The sequence below is a fragment of the Epinephelus fuscoguttatus genome, linkage group LG11 (genome assembly GCF_011397635.1).
Source record: "Epinephelus fuscoguttatus linkage group LG11, E.fuscoguttatus.final_Chr_v1".
Classification (NCBI taxonomy): Eukaryota; Metazoa; Chordata; class Actinopteri; order Perciformes; family Serranidae; genus Epinephelus; species Epinephelus fuscoguttatus.
In genome coordinates this window covers 34,185,549-34,204,535 of record NC_064762.1, presented here as the reverse complement: position 1 = coordinate 34,204,535, position 18,987 = coordinate 34,185,549, and the positions used below count along the sequence as shown (strand labels likewise).

Below are 18,987 nucleotides of genomic sequence, written 5' to 3'. Positions count from 1 at the left end.
TGTGTGTGTCTCATAACTGATCCTGATAAAGGCCTCTTATATTCCATAACCTATTTATGCTAATGCATACATGTAACCATGGAAACACATTTGCATGTCAGTGAGGGTATTCTCCCTGATTAAAAAGCTGTTAAAGCTGCCATCAATGTATCCGACTGCGTGCACTTTTTCGGTTCATTAAGTCCATTAAAATGTATGTGACAGTGATGCCACAGCATTGAAGCTCAGAATTGTTATTGTACAAGACACCTTCTTTTCATCCTGTCTCTACTTTAGTCATTATTCATGAGTTATAATGATTGCAGTCTAATAATAGCTCACTTATGATGCATACAATCAGTTATTTCTCGATGATGTCATAAATATAAACACTTTAGAAGCACTAAAGTGCTGCTGCATAAACTTCTGTGAGTCACTAGAATTTGATTTCCCCACGTGGGTCCTGATGATACAGGATGACAGACACCAAAACTGTCCAATCAGTGAGTTACCTGTCAGTCAGTAGGACTTCATGTTTACTCCTCTTGGTTTGTTTGCAAAATGTCAGTGTGAACAGGAACCGAACCAAAACTAACTAGAATGCAACAATTTATCATATTTTTCCCTCTGGTGTTGACCAAATGAACCCAACTACAGTTGTGAAAGCACCCTAAAATGATAATGAAATTAAGCTGCTAAACCAGTGATTCCCAACCAGGGGTAGGCTTCTTGCACCCCAGGGTGTACTTCTGCAGTAACCAGGGGGTACGTGGAATTTCCACTGTGAAAGGCGACTTTTAAGGTGGAACGTTTACTTGTACTGTCACTCAATGCATGAGTTGACGATGTGAATCCATCAGCACACCTTAAATTTTACTGTGACAACTTTGAAAATTATGGTCTCTCTTGGATGACACAGGCTTTTAGTAATGAGTGGATCTTCAAGTGTTTAAAACTATATTTCAATTTCTTTTTTTTTCTTTTTAAAGATATTTAAAGAAAGGAGTGACATGCAGCAAAGGGCCACAGGCTGAAATCAAACCTGGGCTGCTGTGGCAACAGCCTTGTACATAGGATGCTTGCTCTATCCACTAAGCCACCAACACCTCAACTATATTTCAATTTTGACGGGATTATGTGAACTGCATATATTCTAATCCTCACTTGGAGAAAAAAAAAGTGTTGCGGAGCATTGTTCCTGTGGGCTCCGGAACACTAAACCCTGAGCTTGCCTGAGAAGAACTAAATGCATAAATTCGCCATATTTAAATGCACCATTGAGAGAAACTCACTCCAACCTGTTCTATTATGTTCTGAAAATGTCGACGTGGAGGGCATACAGTGAGTACGGACAAAGCAGTGAGTGACAGCAACCCCAACCACATGAAAGAGTGCTGTTTGCGGTGGAAACGCTAGGGTCTAGGTACCATGTCTGAAGGGTTACTTTTGGTTCCAAAGGTACCATACTGAAAGTGTTTGATGGACACAGGGCTGAAATGCGAGTGTAGGTAGGTGGAGATGAAGATGTGAGAAAGGAAAGAAACGGAAGATGTCGACTGAAGTCCCCCCACCCCCTCACCAACAGTAAAGGTGAACTTGAGTTCATCTAACCGGGGGTGGTGGTGCTTCTTCAAGAAAAGGTTGAAATCAGCGCTCTAAACAGTATTCAGACTGAACAACTAGATGTCTGACTGAGCTGTTGATGGACACAGAGGAAATGGAGCAGGAATGGCATGGGAGGAATTTGGCCTCATGTAATTATAAAATGCCAGCTTTGTCCCTGTTTCACTAACCCACAAAATGATTCCAGTTTTAAATCACAAGCGGTAACATAATTTGAGAGTAGTTATTTTGGACTTTTAAAGCCTGTCGTTGCAGGCATGCAAGGGCCAACTTCACAGGACTGTGCCCTGAGTTAGACATGCTCATACATCCTGATGTATTACGTCTTCATCCCATGAGGGTGTCTGGGTGAAAGGACGCCACCTTGTGGTGAAATCAGCTTCTCCGTGATAAATGCAGGAGCTGGCTCTGAATCCCGTAGTTTCTCACCAGGGAAGGACATCCCTGCAGCAGGTTAGTGCCACCTGAATAACATCATTACTACACGCTGCTGTGTGCCCCCCCTGAGCTGCACTGCTGCCTGCCACACGGAGACCAGGAGGCTCCGCTGCTGCTTCTCCTCCGCCGCTGAGGTGAGCCTGCTCCCCGTCCCCTCCTCCTCCTCCTCCTCCTCCTCCGGTTCTCCCCGGAGCAGAATGCGCTGATCTCCGCTCAGTCTGTGGAAGGATGATGTCTGTCGTCTCCACTGTGGAGAGCGTTCCCAGAGGTACGGGCACCCCGGCGCCGAGCCTTTACCAGCGGATCAGGAGGGTCTTAACCAGGTAAGGTGATGATGACGGAGAGCATCCCTTTGCATTCACTCCACGCTCAGTCACGGCGGCAGCAGCGTCTCATCACTGCGGACACCTTTTGTTTCAGACACAACCTGTAACATCAAGCCGTCATATCCAGTCTGCTGCTGCTGCTGCTGCAGGAAGCATGTTGTGCAACAGATGTCAACATTACAACCATCCTGCATCTGCCCTTTGCATGAGCATCACATCGTGCATGTGTGTGTGTGTGTGTGGGGGGGGGGGGTGTGTGTGTGTGCTCAAGCGTTTGACTGGGGGCATTCCTGCACCCTGTGGTACTGGAGCGCAGCCTGGACACGGTGTGCTGGTTCGGTGCCTGCTGGCTGCCATGCTGGGTCTATCAGCCTGTGCTGAGGTTGTGCTGCACAATGGCTGCTGTCCTGCTCTTGTCTCATTCATGTCTGCCTACATGCTTCACTCTCACTGTCTCTTGCAAACTCCCCATGTATTCTCATGCACACTCTCTCACACACACAAACACACACATACAAGCCTTGTCCCCTACCCTTACCTGCCATCTGCTGTACTTTTTTCCCTGGTTTCGCTTGTGATTGTGGAGCCTGGCTGCAAAGCTGAATTTGAGACCAGCGTATCAGGCCCATGTCACTGTGTTTGGTGTGTGTGTGTATGTGTGTAAGGTGATGCTCTTGTCTTGTTGCTGCCACGGACACAGAGGAATCTTATTGTAATAAATCCTTTATTAAAAGTAGGCGGACAGAACAAAGCAAGCTCCCAAACAAGCAAAGAAAGGCGACATGTCAGAAAAGCAAACTGAATAAAATACAAAACTGTACATACACCACAAATAATACAGTTGGTAGATATTCCCACCATATTGGGTTGGCCTCTCGGTCACAGTTATCCAGACAGGAAAGAAGTTGCACATAAACTCATGTTGGTCAGATTTGTCCAAACCAAGAGTTCCACTTATAACTCACTGGCAAGAAAAAGCTGCAGCTCACTTTGAGCTGCTGTTAAGGCCAAAATGACCCGCCTCATTCTTAATTTCAGTAGTCAGGCTCAAAATAAATCAGCTTTAATTTTAACCACTGCAAACATAAACTCATGGATATGGAGTCTAACAGATAATGCTTTAGAGGCTGATACAGATATTGATATCTCTGCAAATGATATATTGGCAGATATAGGTTTCCCTTTACACTCATTGTTACATCTTGTAAATGCAAATATATAATCATGTAGCACATAGTCAAGAGGTTCAGTTGGTATTCAGGCCAAACATCAGAATGGGGAAAAACGGGATCTTAAGTGACTTTGACTCTCCTTGGATTTTCAAGCACAACAGTCTCCAGAGTTTACAGTGAGCAGCCAAGATGACAGGAAGGCAACAGGAGCTCAAATAAATAGGACATCGCAACTGTTTTAACAGAATCATATCAACTTAAGAGGTGGTAATATGTTAAAGGAATACTCCACCCTCAAAGTAATCATTTGTGTCTTGATAACTCACCCCGTGTTGCGTTGAATTTGTGAAGAAAACTTTGTTTTTCTCACATGCCTCCATGGTAAACGACGAATCCAACAAGTGAGAAAATTCGTGATGAACTGAAGTCATAGGGGTCCGCAACATAACATCCGTTTACAAATTCACATACTTGGTGCAGTATAATCACAGCAGGAATAAAACCATGATATTTAAAACATTTTTTCTCACGTACAGATGAGTAGCGATCCTGGGTATGTGTTGGAAACTCTGCTCAATGGAATGCATGGGCAGAGTTGAACACATGCTTGTCCAGGTGCGCTAGTCATATGCAGAAGTGTTATAAAACTTAATGTTTTAGCAACAAATGCATGTGTTTTGGAAGTACTGACCATACGAATGGATACATGAGACTTGGATTATACTGCATGAGTTGTGTGAAAGTTTGTAAATGGATGTTTTGATATAGTTTTGCTGTTATTTAATGCAGACCTCTTTGACGAAGATTTTTTCTCAGTTTTTGGATTCTTCGTTCAATGAAGGCATGTGAGAAAAACTCTTCTTCACAAAAAGTAACACGGTAAAGTAATTGATAAACAAATGATCTTTTTGTAGTGACCAAGTACTGTATGATTTCGTGATGTGTTAGTGTCAAACACAAAGCACTTACCATATTACTGACTGAAATATATGTGACTGCTGATGTCACACTGGGGCTTATACTGAGACTATCATATTGTATCATGATGTAAAAATTGTCCTCATTGAAACACTGATGACCCTTTGTCTGTGTATCCTGTCCTCTGCAGGGACCTGTTGGTGACCCTGGCCCTGGGTCAGGTCCTGTCCTTGTTGATCTGTGCCATCAGTCTGACCAGCAAGTACCTGGCTGATGACTTCCACGCTAACACGCCTGTGTTCCAGAGCTTTCTCAACTACATCCTGCTGTTTCTGGTCTACACCACCACACTGGCAGTCAGGCAAGGTACAGTACAGACAGAAACTGAGAGCTCTGTGTGTGTGTGTGTGTGTGTGTGTGTGTGTGTGTGTGTGTGTGAGACCCTGATGTAAATGCTGTAAGTATGCTCTCTATAGATATCTGCATATGAATGCAGAATCTGCAGACAACAAGACAAGATTTTGATTCCTGTTTGCTGAATAGTACTGACCAATCACGTGTAAGCAGCAGCATGGAGAGCAAAAGAGGCAGAATGCATTGGCCAGAGTGCAATCTTGGAACCCATCGGCTATCATCTGAAAATGATGCAAGCTTTCATTAGCTGTTTTTCTCATGTATCTGCATTCCTGTGCACATATGATCTTAAAGAGATAAGCTGAAATGACCGGTGCGGATTTTCATCATATCTCTGGACATACTGGCTGTTGCCCCTGCAGTCTTATCGTGGTTATAATGATATCTGATTGGGTTTCAAGATTAAGTAAACTGAAACTAGGAGTGGGTGACACCACATATGTGTTTTCTACTCAGTACCATATAATACCCAGGCCACAATCACCGACACTGATACAGATTTTTATTAAAAGCAGTTCTTTGGAGCCAAATGACTGGCTACACATAAAGCCTTCCTTTCTTTCAGTTTTAAATTGCAAACTAGACACCATCTTGAGATGGGATCGCTCCAGCTGCGATACAGCCATCTGCAGTCAGGCTAATGTAAGGCTAATGTTGACCAGGGACGTAAAGCCCCTTCCCCATTTCCTACCTTCCTATCTCTGGTTTCCTTGCTTGGACCACCCATTTTTAAACTTGGTCGTCATTTTGATCTCAACTACATACCCGTAAAGTGTGTAAACAGTTGTGATGTTATTACATTGACAAAATATGTCCACAAACAGACAGAGAGGTAGACATACACTTTGAAAAATACTCAAAATGGCAGAAATGTTTATTGTGTGAATTCCATGATCAAATTGGCCAATGTGCGCACACATGCACACAACATGAGAAGAAAAGCAAACAATATAGCACGCACTACTGTGTACCCAGAATGTGGTCTAACTTGAGTAGGATCCTTTTTTTGGGCATAGATCATATTCACGCTAGCATTGACCATCAGCTGAAACACTTTTGAATGTGTACGCCTGTTGTACACATCATCTTGTTTTTCATGTGCTCTCTGTGTGTTCCCAAAATAACTGGCACATTGGTACAATCAGGGTTACGGTTACAGGTCATTATCAAATATTTTATTGACCGGTTCAACCAAGTTCAGCACAGTTTGTATGTATTATTAGCTGCTCCAATTCCACACACAGAATATCCCGTCTATTTCAAATGAAGCAATGCAAACCAGAAAACATGGACAAATTAGATTTCCCTCTAGCTCCCATTTGTACAGTATTGATTATGAAGTCACTTACAGGATCTCACATGGCCTTTTGCCATGTAGGGAGTGATCGACACAGATGCAACTGTCACAAATGTCATTGTGTGAATGACGTTCATGACATTAGAACTATTGTTGCATTGTTGTTTTGTGAGAATATGCTTATATATGTAAGGCGTATAACACATAACATTGTCTCTTGGCATTACAGTGTACATCAGATTGTGCCAACATCAACTAGGCTATATCACGGTATTTTTTTAAAAAAAAAATTTATTTACTTTATTAATCCCCCTGAGGGGAAATTCAGTTTTTTCACTATTTTGTCATTAACACAGGTCCGAAAGACACACACATGCACAAACAGGACCTATACATGCACAAAGTGGAGAGATGTCAGAGTGAGGGGGGCTGCCTTGGTCAGGCGCCCCAAGCGGTTGGGGGTTTCGGTGCCTTGCTCAGGGGCACCAGTTGCGCCATATTTGATTCGGATGGGGACTTGAACAGGCGACCCTCTGGTTCCCAACCCAAGTCCCTATGGACTGAGCTACTGCCGCCTATGACAGTATTCAGTATTATTTTCAATACCGTCAAAAATACAGCTGCTTCTCTTTCTATTAAACAGATGCGGACATGTAGCTTTGAGGCGATGTGTTGTAGTGCACGGTCTGTGCCACCAGAGGTCAGTCTCTGCTGGTGGAACAGGCAGCTGAGCTGAAAAAGATGGCGACTGTGAGTGGTGGGGATAATGTTACAGGGCTGGTAAAAAGCCTGCCAGCAACAGCAGAGAGAGACAACAGGGGAAAAACAAACATATTTTCACATCTAACCGTGAATTAAGGGTTTAGGGATTTACTAGAGTCTGCCATGGTTGAAAGAATGGAAAGACATTTTTGATGAGTTTTATTTTGTTTCTGTCCTGTGTGAGTGAAGTGTGTGGGAGGCACAGTGACTTCTAGCATACATTTTTTTTTAACACAAATACCATCATATATCCTGATGAAATGTGAATGAAGGGAATGAAGATATAGAAAAACAGATTCTGCCCAAGCCTACCAATAACCCTACTGTAACAGGAAAATGTAAAGTTTGACCTGCCCGTTCCAGCTGCCAGGGGAGAGGATTCTCTGGAGGGAACTGACAGCTCATTCTTTTCTAGGGCTTCCTGGAGTTCTCAGGCTTTCTCAGGTCTGCTCAGTCCAACATGGTGACTCAGCTCGAGCTGATCAATTCATCTCTGCCTCTCAGCAGTCAGCGGGACCTTTGCTCATTCCCACTTGGCTGGAGTGATGGTGGCAGCTTTTGTCAGATGTGGTGGAGTTAGAGTTTCTTTTAAAGTCGCTGGATGCCGGCCATCAGCACATTCGGTGCAACTCAGGGATTCAGTGGAGTTCCAGGCGAGCCCAGAATTCAGTCAACCAGACAAAACCTTCTTGGCTCAGTTTCTATGGTTCCTGTTTCGAAATTAGCATGTTAAACATGCTTTGGATAACACATCAGTTAATGTGCATTTAATATTGCATTGTATAACTGAGTGGGCCACATCCTGGTGTGTGGGATACTGGCCCTAAAAAGGGGTTGGTACCTAAAAATTGGCCAGTTGTCCATTATAGTTCTAATTGAGTCTTTGCAGGCCATTACCTCTCTTAGAGTTCTCTATGAGGATGTGAAATTCACAATCACAACCACTGCATTTTGTCCAGCCTGTGTTCTCTATTCTGTTCTCTAAACAGATAAAGGTAAAGATTTGTTTCCTAGTCAAACTCGCAACTTACTCCTAACACTCCCACAGCAGGAATGAGACAACATGAGTCAATTATGCCACTAAGGTAAGACATTTATTTGCACAAGTAATAAAATAATAATACACATAATACACAAGAGAAGAAAAAAAAATAAAGACATTCTCATATGCCTTCAGCCGAACCATTGGATAACAGCCTTCCGATGATCACTGGTGTCTGAGTGAAGATATAACACTTTAATCTTCTTACACTCATCTTTATACACTCAAACAAGAGTCAGTGTTTGGGAGTCTGATGGTTTGAAGCTAAAAACTGTCATGGCAGTTAAATGTTATGTTTAAAGCCACGTGGTCTTCCTCGGGTAGTATGCTGTAATGGGCTGGGTCGTCTTCTCCATTTGCTGCAGTGGTTGGCTGTCTTTGTTTGTTTGTTTATGTTGATGAGGCAGCTGTAGATGAGATGACTGCTGATGCAGGTAGTTCAAGGTCCAAACTAGGGAGCAGTAAAGGACTTTATATACTGGAAAGGCAAATCTGAATCAGCTGTATATAATGTCTGTCCTCTGTGTTCTGTTGATGCATAACTTCCACTGGTATGCTTTACTGTTTCCATTATGTACCTCATCTGTCTTTCTCTGTCTTACTAGGGGAAGGGAACCTGCTTGCAATTCTGAAGCAGCGCTGGTGGAAATACATGATTCTGGGTTTGATAGACATCGAGGCCAACTACCTGGTGCTTAAAGCTTACCAGTACACTACACTCTCCAGTGTACAGGTAAGTTTGTGTGTGTGTAAAACTTTGTTTACCCTCACTTTCCAGACATAACATGAAAGAATACTGCAATTTACACACATCAGAATGATGCTGAGAACTACTCGTCCTGTTGTGTAATGCCTTCTGTGGCCCTAATGATGTGTTCCTTACAAACTATGGGGTGGAGTTTCAAGGACCTGGGCTTTTACCAGGGGGAGGGTCTAAAACAAAGATGCATTTGAGCTGCATTGTGGGAAATGTAGGCTCAATTGATTTTGAAGCCTGGCCTATACCAGGGAGTAACGCCTCGTTTCCACTTACATACTATATATGTACGGTGACAAGACAACTGGAAGTCCATTCATTCCTATGGGAATCTTCATGATATTCGATGTGCCTCCTCTCCATAATATTTTGGTCTGGAATTTGCTTCGAATATGTTAAAAAAATTGAACTTTTGTGGTGGATTTTAGAGAGACCATATGATAGTGTGCTAGCTTAGCTAGCAAGTACCTGGCAGGTCCTATTTCTGTCCCGGTAATGTTTTAAGCAAATATTCCAAACTACTAAATGGCGAAAACCCAACAAAATTACCCTCTCCCATATTGGCTACAGGTAGTTTCTATCAGATTTCTATCCATCCAGAAAGAAATGCATTTTTTTGCGCTGGACACTAGAGGCATCATCCGTATATTTACAGATATATGGACACCAGTCCCAAACATAAGTGGAAACGAGGCGCAAAGGTCAGGATACATCATACTCACATCAACTCTGTGAAACAGGTAGGCCTCCTGTGAGTCCTTTTACCTTGATGAGGTACACTACTAAATGACTAAAATGCCTCTCTAACTGGCTCACATTACATCGTATCTATTACCACACAATACATGTATTTCTTCTCCCAGAATCACATTAATTTCCTGTAAGTAATGCAATAAATCCTCATTGTAAATTCAATACTTGACATTACATTAGGGCTGTATGTAGGCAGTGAGGCACTTATCTATGTGAAATGAAGGAATCAGCTTACATTCCTGGATCAAAACTGCCAGAAATCAATGGCACTGAAAATAGCCAGAACCATAGAGTTGATCTGGCAGCATCTCTGCAGGACAGATGGGCTGGGCACAGAGCCCCTGGAGTGGCTTTTAACATGAGTGTCTGGCTCAGAAACACAGTAAGATGATACTGTTGCACACAGTTTGTGTATCTACAGAGACACACACATATTATCCTAGAGTGTGTATAGCTCTACCTAACACATTATCACAAAAAAAGTGTCGCTGTGCAAACAGTGGCTCACTTACTCAGTTGAGTGATTTTAAAGGGCCTGTTGAGCAAGTTCCAAAGAACATCAACCACTAGAAATTCACTCTTCTTAAAAAAGAACACCAAATCAACAGACCCTTAATTATTTAAGGCTGTCCAAATGATAAAGTCAGATCTTCATCAGTCCTTACTGTGTGGAGCACTCCCCTTGCTGCCCATATGAAACTTGTGTATCAGGCTTCTTCCACCCCTTCAGCATTCTTTTTAGTACCTGCTTAACAGCAGTCAGCACAGTCCACAGTTTAGCAGTGTTTCTCCCAGCTCAACCAGATGGCTCATTGAGCTACAGCAGATATGAAATTCATGTGTTTCCGGAAGTGTTTCATGTGTTTTCTTCCCAGCTGGATATTTTGGCCCAAACACAGACACCACCTAAAACCCCAGTCCACACCATTAATAAATCAGACAACCCTCTGTGATCAGGATCCAGATTGGTTTTGAGTCTTTTTGTATCAGTACTGTCCTCTAGTTTTGAGCTCTTTCCTCATATGACTGGAGAATCAGGTCTAGACATTGTCTGAAGTTTCTCCTTCACACTTGCAACGGGACATTGTCCATGTCTTAACTACTGGAAATTGTCCCTTTGGTTTAGACGAACAGTAGCAGTTTTGTAATTTGGTCAATTAACAACAGAGTCTTTTGCTGTTCCTCAAATTTGTCTCATGATTTTGGCTTTGGCCCTTACCAACAAAGCTCCCAAATCTAGTCATCTCTCCAGACAGACATTTTTGTTGCTGTCTTTCTTTAAATGACCCTTCTTCTTCACCCTCGGATGAATGGTTTTGCGAAAGCCTCTTGGTAGAAACGTCATCAACACACCCTTGCTGTGAATTCTACGGACAGTTAGCCGCTATGAAAGGAGCTTATGCCAGAGAGAAGTTGGGCTCAAACAACAAAGTCCACCTTGGTGGAAGGGATGCTGTGGTTAAGAGTCTGTGGTTCTAGTCCACTCTTGTGCAGTCAAGGTGATTTTCCAGTGCACTGCTGCCGTGAATGTATAAGTAATGAACCCACCCAGCATGAAGAAACAACTGACTGAAGAACTCATCATGTCTGTGTGTGTCTCTGTCCTTCCTCTCAGCTGTTGGACTGTTTTGTCATCCCAGTGGTCCTGCTGCTGTCCTGGTTCTTTCTTTTGGTGAGGTACAAGGCTGTCCACTTTGTCGGGGCAGGGCTGTGTCTGCTGGGTGTCGGCTGTATGGTGGGAGCTGACATCCTGCTTGGTCGGCAGCAAGGCCTTGGTGAGTACATCTGATTGTGGTCAGCTCATCTTGGCCCACAGATACAGGTCGTTTTTGGTTTGACTCTGAACCACAAATGAAGTATTCCTGACCTTAATGTGGCTCACTGATGTATAGACATGTTCAAGCTCAGGGTGCAGGGACACTTGGATGGTATCAGTTCGTTTGACTTGCAGCCCATCTCTTGCTCATTTGCTCAAAGCAGTCTTCTCTCTTCGTTCTCCCTCATTTGTCAGGAGAACAGAAGCTGTTTGGGGACCTTTTGGTTCTGGGAGGAGCAACACTGTACGGGATCTCCAATGTCTGTGAGGAGTTCATCGTGAAGAATCTGAGCCGTGTGGAGTTCCTAGGCATGATGGGACTCTTCGGATCCTTCTTCAGTGGCATCCAGCTGTGAGTTTGTGTGGTGGGGAGAGATATAGATGTACCTCGTAAGAGGCTGGGCAGTGGTATAAAGATGTGGTGTTTGTACTTTACTTGCATGTTTGTGGAGAACCCTTGCTTCTGTACAAATATCCAATCTTAATCTTAACATGTGAGAGGTGCAGATGCTGTTGCCAAATATGAGTTGACTTCAGTCAGAAAGTTCTCTGAACACTTTCTAAATTTGACTCTGGCATTCAACAAAAGGATTCCATATTTGTTAAGGTTCGAAATAGGTTTACAGCTCAGTGGGACAATTTTCCCAGTGGATACCATGTGGTTCCTACTCTGTGTGTGCAAGGAATGTGGAACGAGACTCTTTTAATCTGCATTTGTGCTCTGTTGCAGGGCCATCATGGAACACAAGGAGCTGCTGAAGGTACCCTGGGACTGGCAGATAGGTGAGAACACACAAACACATACAATTTGGGTTCATACATGTAAGTAATATTACCGCAAAAATGTAATTAAAGCAGCTACAAGGGGTTTTAACTGGTTATGAAACTGTAACGCATGTGATTTACACCCAAAAGCAGCACCAATGACAGGCAGAGCAGTTTATAATGAACTTAAATGCGGCACTTTGATAAATACAGAGAGAGAGCAAACTGGTGAAAATACTGGGAGAGTCAATGTCCAGGTTCAGAGATTTCAGAGAAGCAGGTTCAGTCTGGGGCTCTTGGCGCAGAACTCTGAAGCTGAAAACAGGTAAGTAGCCAGTGTCTGCCAGACGTGCACACACAACAAACAATTCCACTGTGTGCAACGATACTGTGTGGGAGGTGGCAGAAGGCACTGTCAGATGAGCAGGAAATCTTTAAAAAAGGAGTACTGACAAGAGAAGCTGGCACACCTGTTTGAAGCCAATCGCAGACAGAGAAGGTCTTGCCAGCGATGATGACGAGTGGAATCTGTGGCACACACACAAAAGCGGACGGTGCAGCCACACAGCGGAGCAATTCACAGCACAGTAATCCACAGACGGATAAACAGGTAAACTCACTATGGAGAGCTGAGTGACGGTCACCCCAAACAGCGAACAGAAACCAGGAATGTAGAAGCAGAGCTCTTGGTTGGGGACAGAAGGCTGAGTGGTTTACCAGGGAGCAGGCGAAGCAGGAGAGTCGGGGACAGGCAAGGTTGGCAACGAGGAAAAAAAGCAATCTGGGAACACATACTTGAAAGTCTTGGGTAGAATGACAAAGAACAATCTAGCAACAAGAGTCTATGGAGTTGGAGTATTTATAGTGGCAGGGAGCAATGAGGCACAGGTGAGAGCAGTTGGCTTGATGAGGAGAGTGTGGTGGACCAGCTGCAGCCGGAGATGTGTGGACAGGTGATAGGCTGGCAGGCAGGGTGAGTGGAAATTTACTGGGTGAAGAGAGTGGCATGTATGGCAGGTTGGAAGTGCACATTGTGACAGAAACAGTCTCAACTGATGCCTTTATACAACGTACATAAGCAAGCGACCTAAGCAGTGAGAATATTGGCTAATTCTATATAATTATACTTAATACTTATACTTAAATCTGCTTGTCCTAGTGCTCCTAATGGCATTTGCATGAATCCATCGCGCCTGAACGAAAACAACCAATCAGAGTCAGGAGGAGTCTCTAATGCAGTGTCAATCACTGCTCTTGCCCCCTTCCCTGAGCACTCAGTCAGGCTCAAAATTGTGGTTACGGGTGATACAGGTGCAGTATCAGGATTCAGGAGAAAAAGAAAAGAAACTGACCAAAGAACATAAAAGGGACAGAGATGGAGCATAGGTGAAAAAACAAGTCAACCTACTATGTCTAATGTTGGCTCTTCAACAAAATTCCTTTTAACCCAGCAACCAAATCTTAGTTGTAGACTCACATGCAAGGTAGGTGTCTGAACTGTACTAAAACAAAATTTACTTACATAGCCAAAAATACATATATTACCACATTACTATCATCCTTCAAACAGCTATGCTTGAAAAAACAGTATTAAAAATAAGTTGCTTCTTTTCTTCACTGGCTTGCAAAACAAATGCACATGCTAGCCATATCAAAATCTTAACAACACACGGCAGTGGTGCTCATGGGTGGTGCCGCCAAAATCAGCACAAAATGAAAGTTCCTTGTAGTTGCTTTGACTGGTAATTCAAACATTGTTTTAAAAAGCAGTGTACATGTAATGTAAAATCATTTGTGCCCTCTGTGTGTTGGCAGGTCTTTTGTACATTGGTTTCAGTGCCTTCATGTTTGGCCTGTACAGCTTCATGCCGGTGGTGATGAAGAGAACGAGCGCCACCTCAGTCAATCTCTCCCTGCTCACTGCTGATCTGTACAGCTTCTTCTGTGGCCTCTTCCTCTTTCACTACAAGGTAATATCAAACTGCCAGGAGGCACTTATTTAATGATTCTAGGTCAAAAGATATCCAGACATTTAGGGTTGCTTGATTTTTATTGTGGGTAATCTACTGTAGATGGTTTTGACAGGGAAGAGGAATGTGTAGAACAGAACAACAGTATCTGTGGTTTTGGTCCTTTTTTTAACTGTCCATTTTGAGTCTGACAGTGCTAAACAATCACAAAAGTATCATGTGTATATTAATTACTCACCCTGTGTTACATTGAATTCCTGAAGAAAGCTTCGTTTTCTTCAATGTTTTCTCAACGAAACACGGAGTTTGTAGGTGAACTGTCCATTTAAGTCTGTCTGTCTTTGTGTTCTGCAGTTTTCGGGCCTCTATATATTGTCATTCTTCATCATCATCTTGGGCCTGGTCCTTTACGCCACCTCGTCTACCTATGTGGCCCAGGATCCGCGAGTCTACAAGCAGTTCAGGAACACAGGCGGCCAGCCGGTCACTGACCAGCCCCAGCTCGGTACTGGAGTCCTGGAGCCGTCCGTCACCTACACCAGCCTGGGTCCTGAGGCGGCAGACGAGCTTCCTGTGCGTGTAGCCTAAGCTCTGGGAGGGAGTTTAGTCTGTCAACCTGTTGGATCAGTGAGTCAGCTGTAGCCTCCAGGTTCTGCCCACAGTTGTATACAGAGAAGCAGGGCAGCAGGGCAGCTGGGTGATCACCCAGGTACGTCCAGGTTTTCGTTTTATGGCCTGTTTTGGGAGACACAGTCTCTCCACCCTGACCACGTTAAGAAAAATTCATGTATCCATAATTTGTACCTGAAAAATGAATGAGCAGAATGTCATTAAAACAACTAGCAGAGTGAAACTGTTGAGTTCACTGTGATCAAGGACTGTGAGTAGACAGTAGTGACTGAAAATGATCATTCATGTAAATAGATGATATTGTAATTTTACTGTATTTAATCTCCTGCTTTCTTTTTATATCTGTCAAGAATGTTTGTGCTCTATACCTGTGTATATGCTAAAGTATGATTTTATTTCTTATTATTTGATTGGAATCTACAGTGTTTCTAAATCTACCCGCGCAAATGCTATGAGGAGCTCAGTAAGTAATACACAGACTGGAGCCAGTTAATACTTTCAAAGCAGTGGGACATGAGGGGAATTAAAGTCTCCCTACAGTTCGATGAATTTATTTACCAACTTTGTATCACACAAACCCTCGCTGGTGTGTAAATGCGTCAGGGCTGTAGCTGCCAACTGAAGCTATGGAAGGTTTGTCCTCTGATGTTTTATAGGCTGGAACAAATGTATTTACACGTAAGATTTCTAAGTTTGACTATTTTTAAACCAAAAAAGCATCCTGACGGGGTGAAGAGGCTTTAATACAGCATTTAGACCTTATTCTTGAGAAATGGGAATAGTACAAATGAGAGCCTTTATTTTGGGGTCTGGTCAGGTGGTGGGGTGGGGGCTATCATTTAGGTGAATTACAATTTATGACCTCAGCATTTTTGGATTCCTGGCTACAACCCTCTATTAGTTCTTCCTGTGAAACAAAAGGCTTTACGGGAGGATTTACTGACAGTTATACTCGATCCTTGTTGGACCAGGAGCAGATAATCCATGCTGTACTGACATTGTGTGTAGATTACTCCCTGTAGTCCCCCCTGGTACCCAACAAAGATAACTCCTACTATAGTATATTCATTAGTTACCAGTGTGATATAAAGAAAGGTACTCTAGTAGTCTGGTAGAACATCTTCATGAAGTGAAAAATAAATTGAAGAAGCAGAGGCAAGACATACAGACTTTTAGTCCCTTATTCAAACACTGGATCTACACTTTCCATAATGTAACTTGATAGTGTCCTTCATAGAGCTGAGAACTAGGAGGAACTACTTTGGGCACCCCTGGCTCCAGAGGTTAAGGTCCTATTTATTTTTCCTAAAGAGAGTGTAAAATTATCAGTAAAAAAAAAAGATTAATAACTGTGTTCAAAAACATTTGCTTATTTGATAAATAAGTTGAAGGCACAAGCCTGAGCACATAAAAACTTTTAGCAGGACGTTAACTACGACTCTCAAGGTGCATTTTGGCTAGAAACATCAAAGCACTGAGCTTAAAATTCTGTTATAAGTGCCCCTTATGGCAGGTGGAAGCTAAAGATGACAATGTTGAGAAAGCTGAAATCACAAACTACAGTTTAAATCAATTTCATTTTAAAATTCTGGTTGGATAGTGGTGTGCAGCTGTGGCACCGCTGTGTTTCAGGCCTCTGACTGCCTTTTCCTCATTCTTACGGTGGCCGAGACTCATAGTTATTTAAACCTGTCTTTGATGCTAAAATGGGAAATTGCGTTATTAACGGATGCTTCTGTATTGTCCAACCTGGACCTTCTTTTCTTTTTTTTTGTGTCTGAGTTTCTACTGGGAACAACATTTTTTAAACTAGTACAGTATTAAGTGGGACTGCTGCAGCCAGCATCAGCAAAACAGGCTGCAATGTAACTACTTGGGGCATGTCCACACCGTCAATGTACGTCCACTAAAAGTGCTTGTTTTCGCCACTGACAGGCTCAGGTTGTTATTCTAAGTGTCTGACATCATTATAGAAAGGATAGACCTCTTTGTTGAAGAGTAAGATCCTTTTTGTTTAACCAGAAACAGACTCAAAATCGCCATCGCCAAACCCACCAGACCTCTTTCAAGTAGGCACTAATTTTATTATTGGAAACCACACTTCATTTAGAGTCAACAGAAACAAAATAAAATTCACAGAAACCATCTTAGTTGATCTTTCCACTGCTCCGGCGAGTTTCAACTCTAGTTGGGTCGACATAAACCCTTGATTAACCCAGTCAGGTGTGAAAATATGCCATCTCTATACACGCTAAAATTACTGTTTATTTAAATGGAGTCTGGTGGAATTGGGGATGGTAATTAATGGGCTGGTTCTAGTTAAAACAAGAAGGATCTTACTCTTCAACAAAAAGGTTGATCTTTGCAGGGATCCTATCCATTATATTGTCAGACACTTAAAATAACAATCAGGGGCTGTCCACACCAACGCGGGTATTTATAAAACCATGACTCTTTGCTCACGGTTTGGCCTTTCATCCACACGTAACTGCAGTTTGGGCCCCTGTAACTGGAGTTATTTGTAACCGGAGTCCAGGGTTGAGTCCTGCTATTTAGCAGCATATCAGCACTTTGTGGCTGTATCATACAACTAACGCTGCTAAACCACATCCAGCAACAGAGGCGCAGGAGTGTGCTATTACGGAGACTGCTCCTGCTGCATAATAGTACGCCTGTTGTTGTTTTTCCGGTAATGACGTTTTACTGCCTTCTGATTGGCTACAATGGCCAGTTAGGAGTTATATCGCCACCTACTGCTTTGGCATGTGTATTATATTGCTTGATAGTGGAATATGTGGTGTCATGTGGACGGAGATATTTTTATTACACCGCTTGTATGGACACAGATTTTTTAAAAACTGGAGGCCAGAAAAGTTCGGTTTTAAAAACACCCGTGCTCGTGTGGACTAGGCCTGAGCCTGTCAGTGGCAAAAACAGGCACTTTTAGTGGATGTACATGGTTGGTGCGAACATGCCCGAGTAGTTACATTATAGCCTGTTCCTCACTCAACACTGGACCAATTTCAAAAATTGTTGTTGTTATTAGTCACTTAGACACAGAAACATGGGAAAATTGTGTTTCAAACTGGTGACCATAACATATAAACTTATGGGATTGCTACATTACATGAAAAAGTCCTGTGTTTGGTTTTAAGTAACACCGAGGATATTGTTACCAGCGCCCCCTCCCACTTGGCAACTTTGGTCTGTTGAAGCCTGAACCAAAATGACCCTGATGACAATGACGTTATTTTCTCAGACTTGACAAAGCTCCTCCAGAGCCACAGAAGACGTACAAAAATAGACTAAAGTAGAGCTAACCATGACAAGGAATAACCATTAGTCTTGGTTATCAGGCAGTATCTATGACTGTTGATCCAATTATTGTTTTGCACTATTGACAATAAAAACACAACAACTAAAATGAAATGCAGTCAGTTACCAGGAAATGACAGAACAGAGTTTTAATATGTTGCTGTCTGTGAATCACATTACCAAAAACTGCTGTTTTCCAGCTGAAGGCGGAAGAAGAGATTTAGTTATTTTCTTGTTGTTTATCCATTTCACTGTGGAAGGCCAGTCTGAGAATACACTGATGAGATAGACGGGACACACAAGACTGTTGTTTAATGAGAGGAACAGTGTGCTCCAGACTGAAGAGCATTATTTGGTTTAATGTATTGTTTTTCTGTTCTTTTTATTTCTGTCCTACTTCTGTTGAAATGTAATGTTAGAAGCAATATATTTTCCTGTTGATTTACAGGAGAGACATCACAGGGTTACTGACTGGACTGAAGAAAAAGTTGTACAGTTGGTTTGGTGCGGGTCCTTGTTCACTTTACGACTGTATATAATCTCCTGTCTGGATTATTTACAAAGGACTTTCATTATTCTCCTCTTTTAATTGGCTTTTGTATCCTGTTTGATGTAGTGCATTGGAGTTACTGTCAACAATGTGCTTACAATGATGTTCCTATAGTAAAATAAAGCATCTTTGTCAGAACACCCAGACCACAAAGCCTGTGACCACAGTGGCAAATTTTAGAATGTACATTAGTTCAGATTATCAGTGGAATTGAACACTTGAATCTGACAAGCCTCACAGGAAGAACACTTTAAATAAAGATCAACTTTCTCATCGACATTATCTGGCAGCTACTGTAGCCCTGGGGACATCAGCATCCACCACAGCCTTGAGACAATCTTTGGACATAATTTTTAAAGCTTAATATAAATTAGCATGTACTGGTACGTTCATTCTTGACCTGTGGGAACAATATGTAACAAAATAATCTACGCTCAACAATTTAGTTGCTAAATTTTAG

At 42.6% G+C, this 18,987-nt stretch overlaps 1 protein-coding gene across 1 annotated transcript; it reads left to right on the top strand.

The window, feature by feature from the left end:
• Window positions 1-1,971: 1,971 nt before the first annotated feature.
• On the top strand, window positions 1,972-18,666 carry slc35f1 (solute carrier family 35 member F1). The gene is made up of 8 exons (XM_049590834.1): window positions 1,972-2,363; window positions 4,647-4,822; window positions 8,577-8,704; window positions 11,097-11,256; window positions 11,493-11,649; window positions 12,028-12,080; window positions 13,878-14,032; window positions 14,387-18,666. The coding sequence occupies exons 1-8, from the start codon at window positions 2,269-2,271 to the stop codon at window positions 14,618-14,620; spliced, it is 1,158 nt and encodes a 385-aa protein (XP_049446791.1). The 5' UTR covers window positions 1,972-2,268; the 3' UTR covers window positions 14,621-18,666.
• The last annotated feature ends 321 nt before the right edge of the window (window positions 18,667-18,987 follow it).

What these genes read in the sequence shown, in the direction of transcription:
- slc35f1 (XM_049590834.1), top strand. Translation starts at nt 2,269, where the DNA reads ATGATGTCTGTCGTCTCCACTGTGGAGAGCGTTCCCAGAGGTACGGGC. An exon ending in ATCAGGAGGGTCTTAACCAG is followed by an intron (nt 2,364 to 4,646) that starts GTAAGGTGATGA and finishes TGTCCTCTGCAG; the next exon opens with GGACCTGTTGGTGACCCTGG. An exon ending in TTCTTCAGTGGCATCCAGCT is followed by an intron (nt 11,650 to 12,027) that starts GTGAGTTTGTGT and finishes GCTCTGTTGCAG; the next exon opens with GGCCATCATGGAACACAAGG.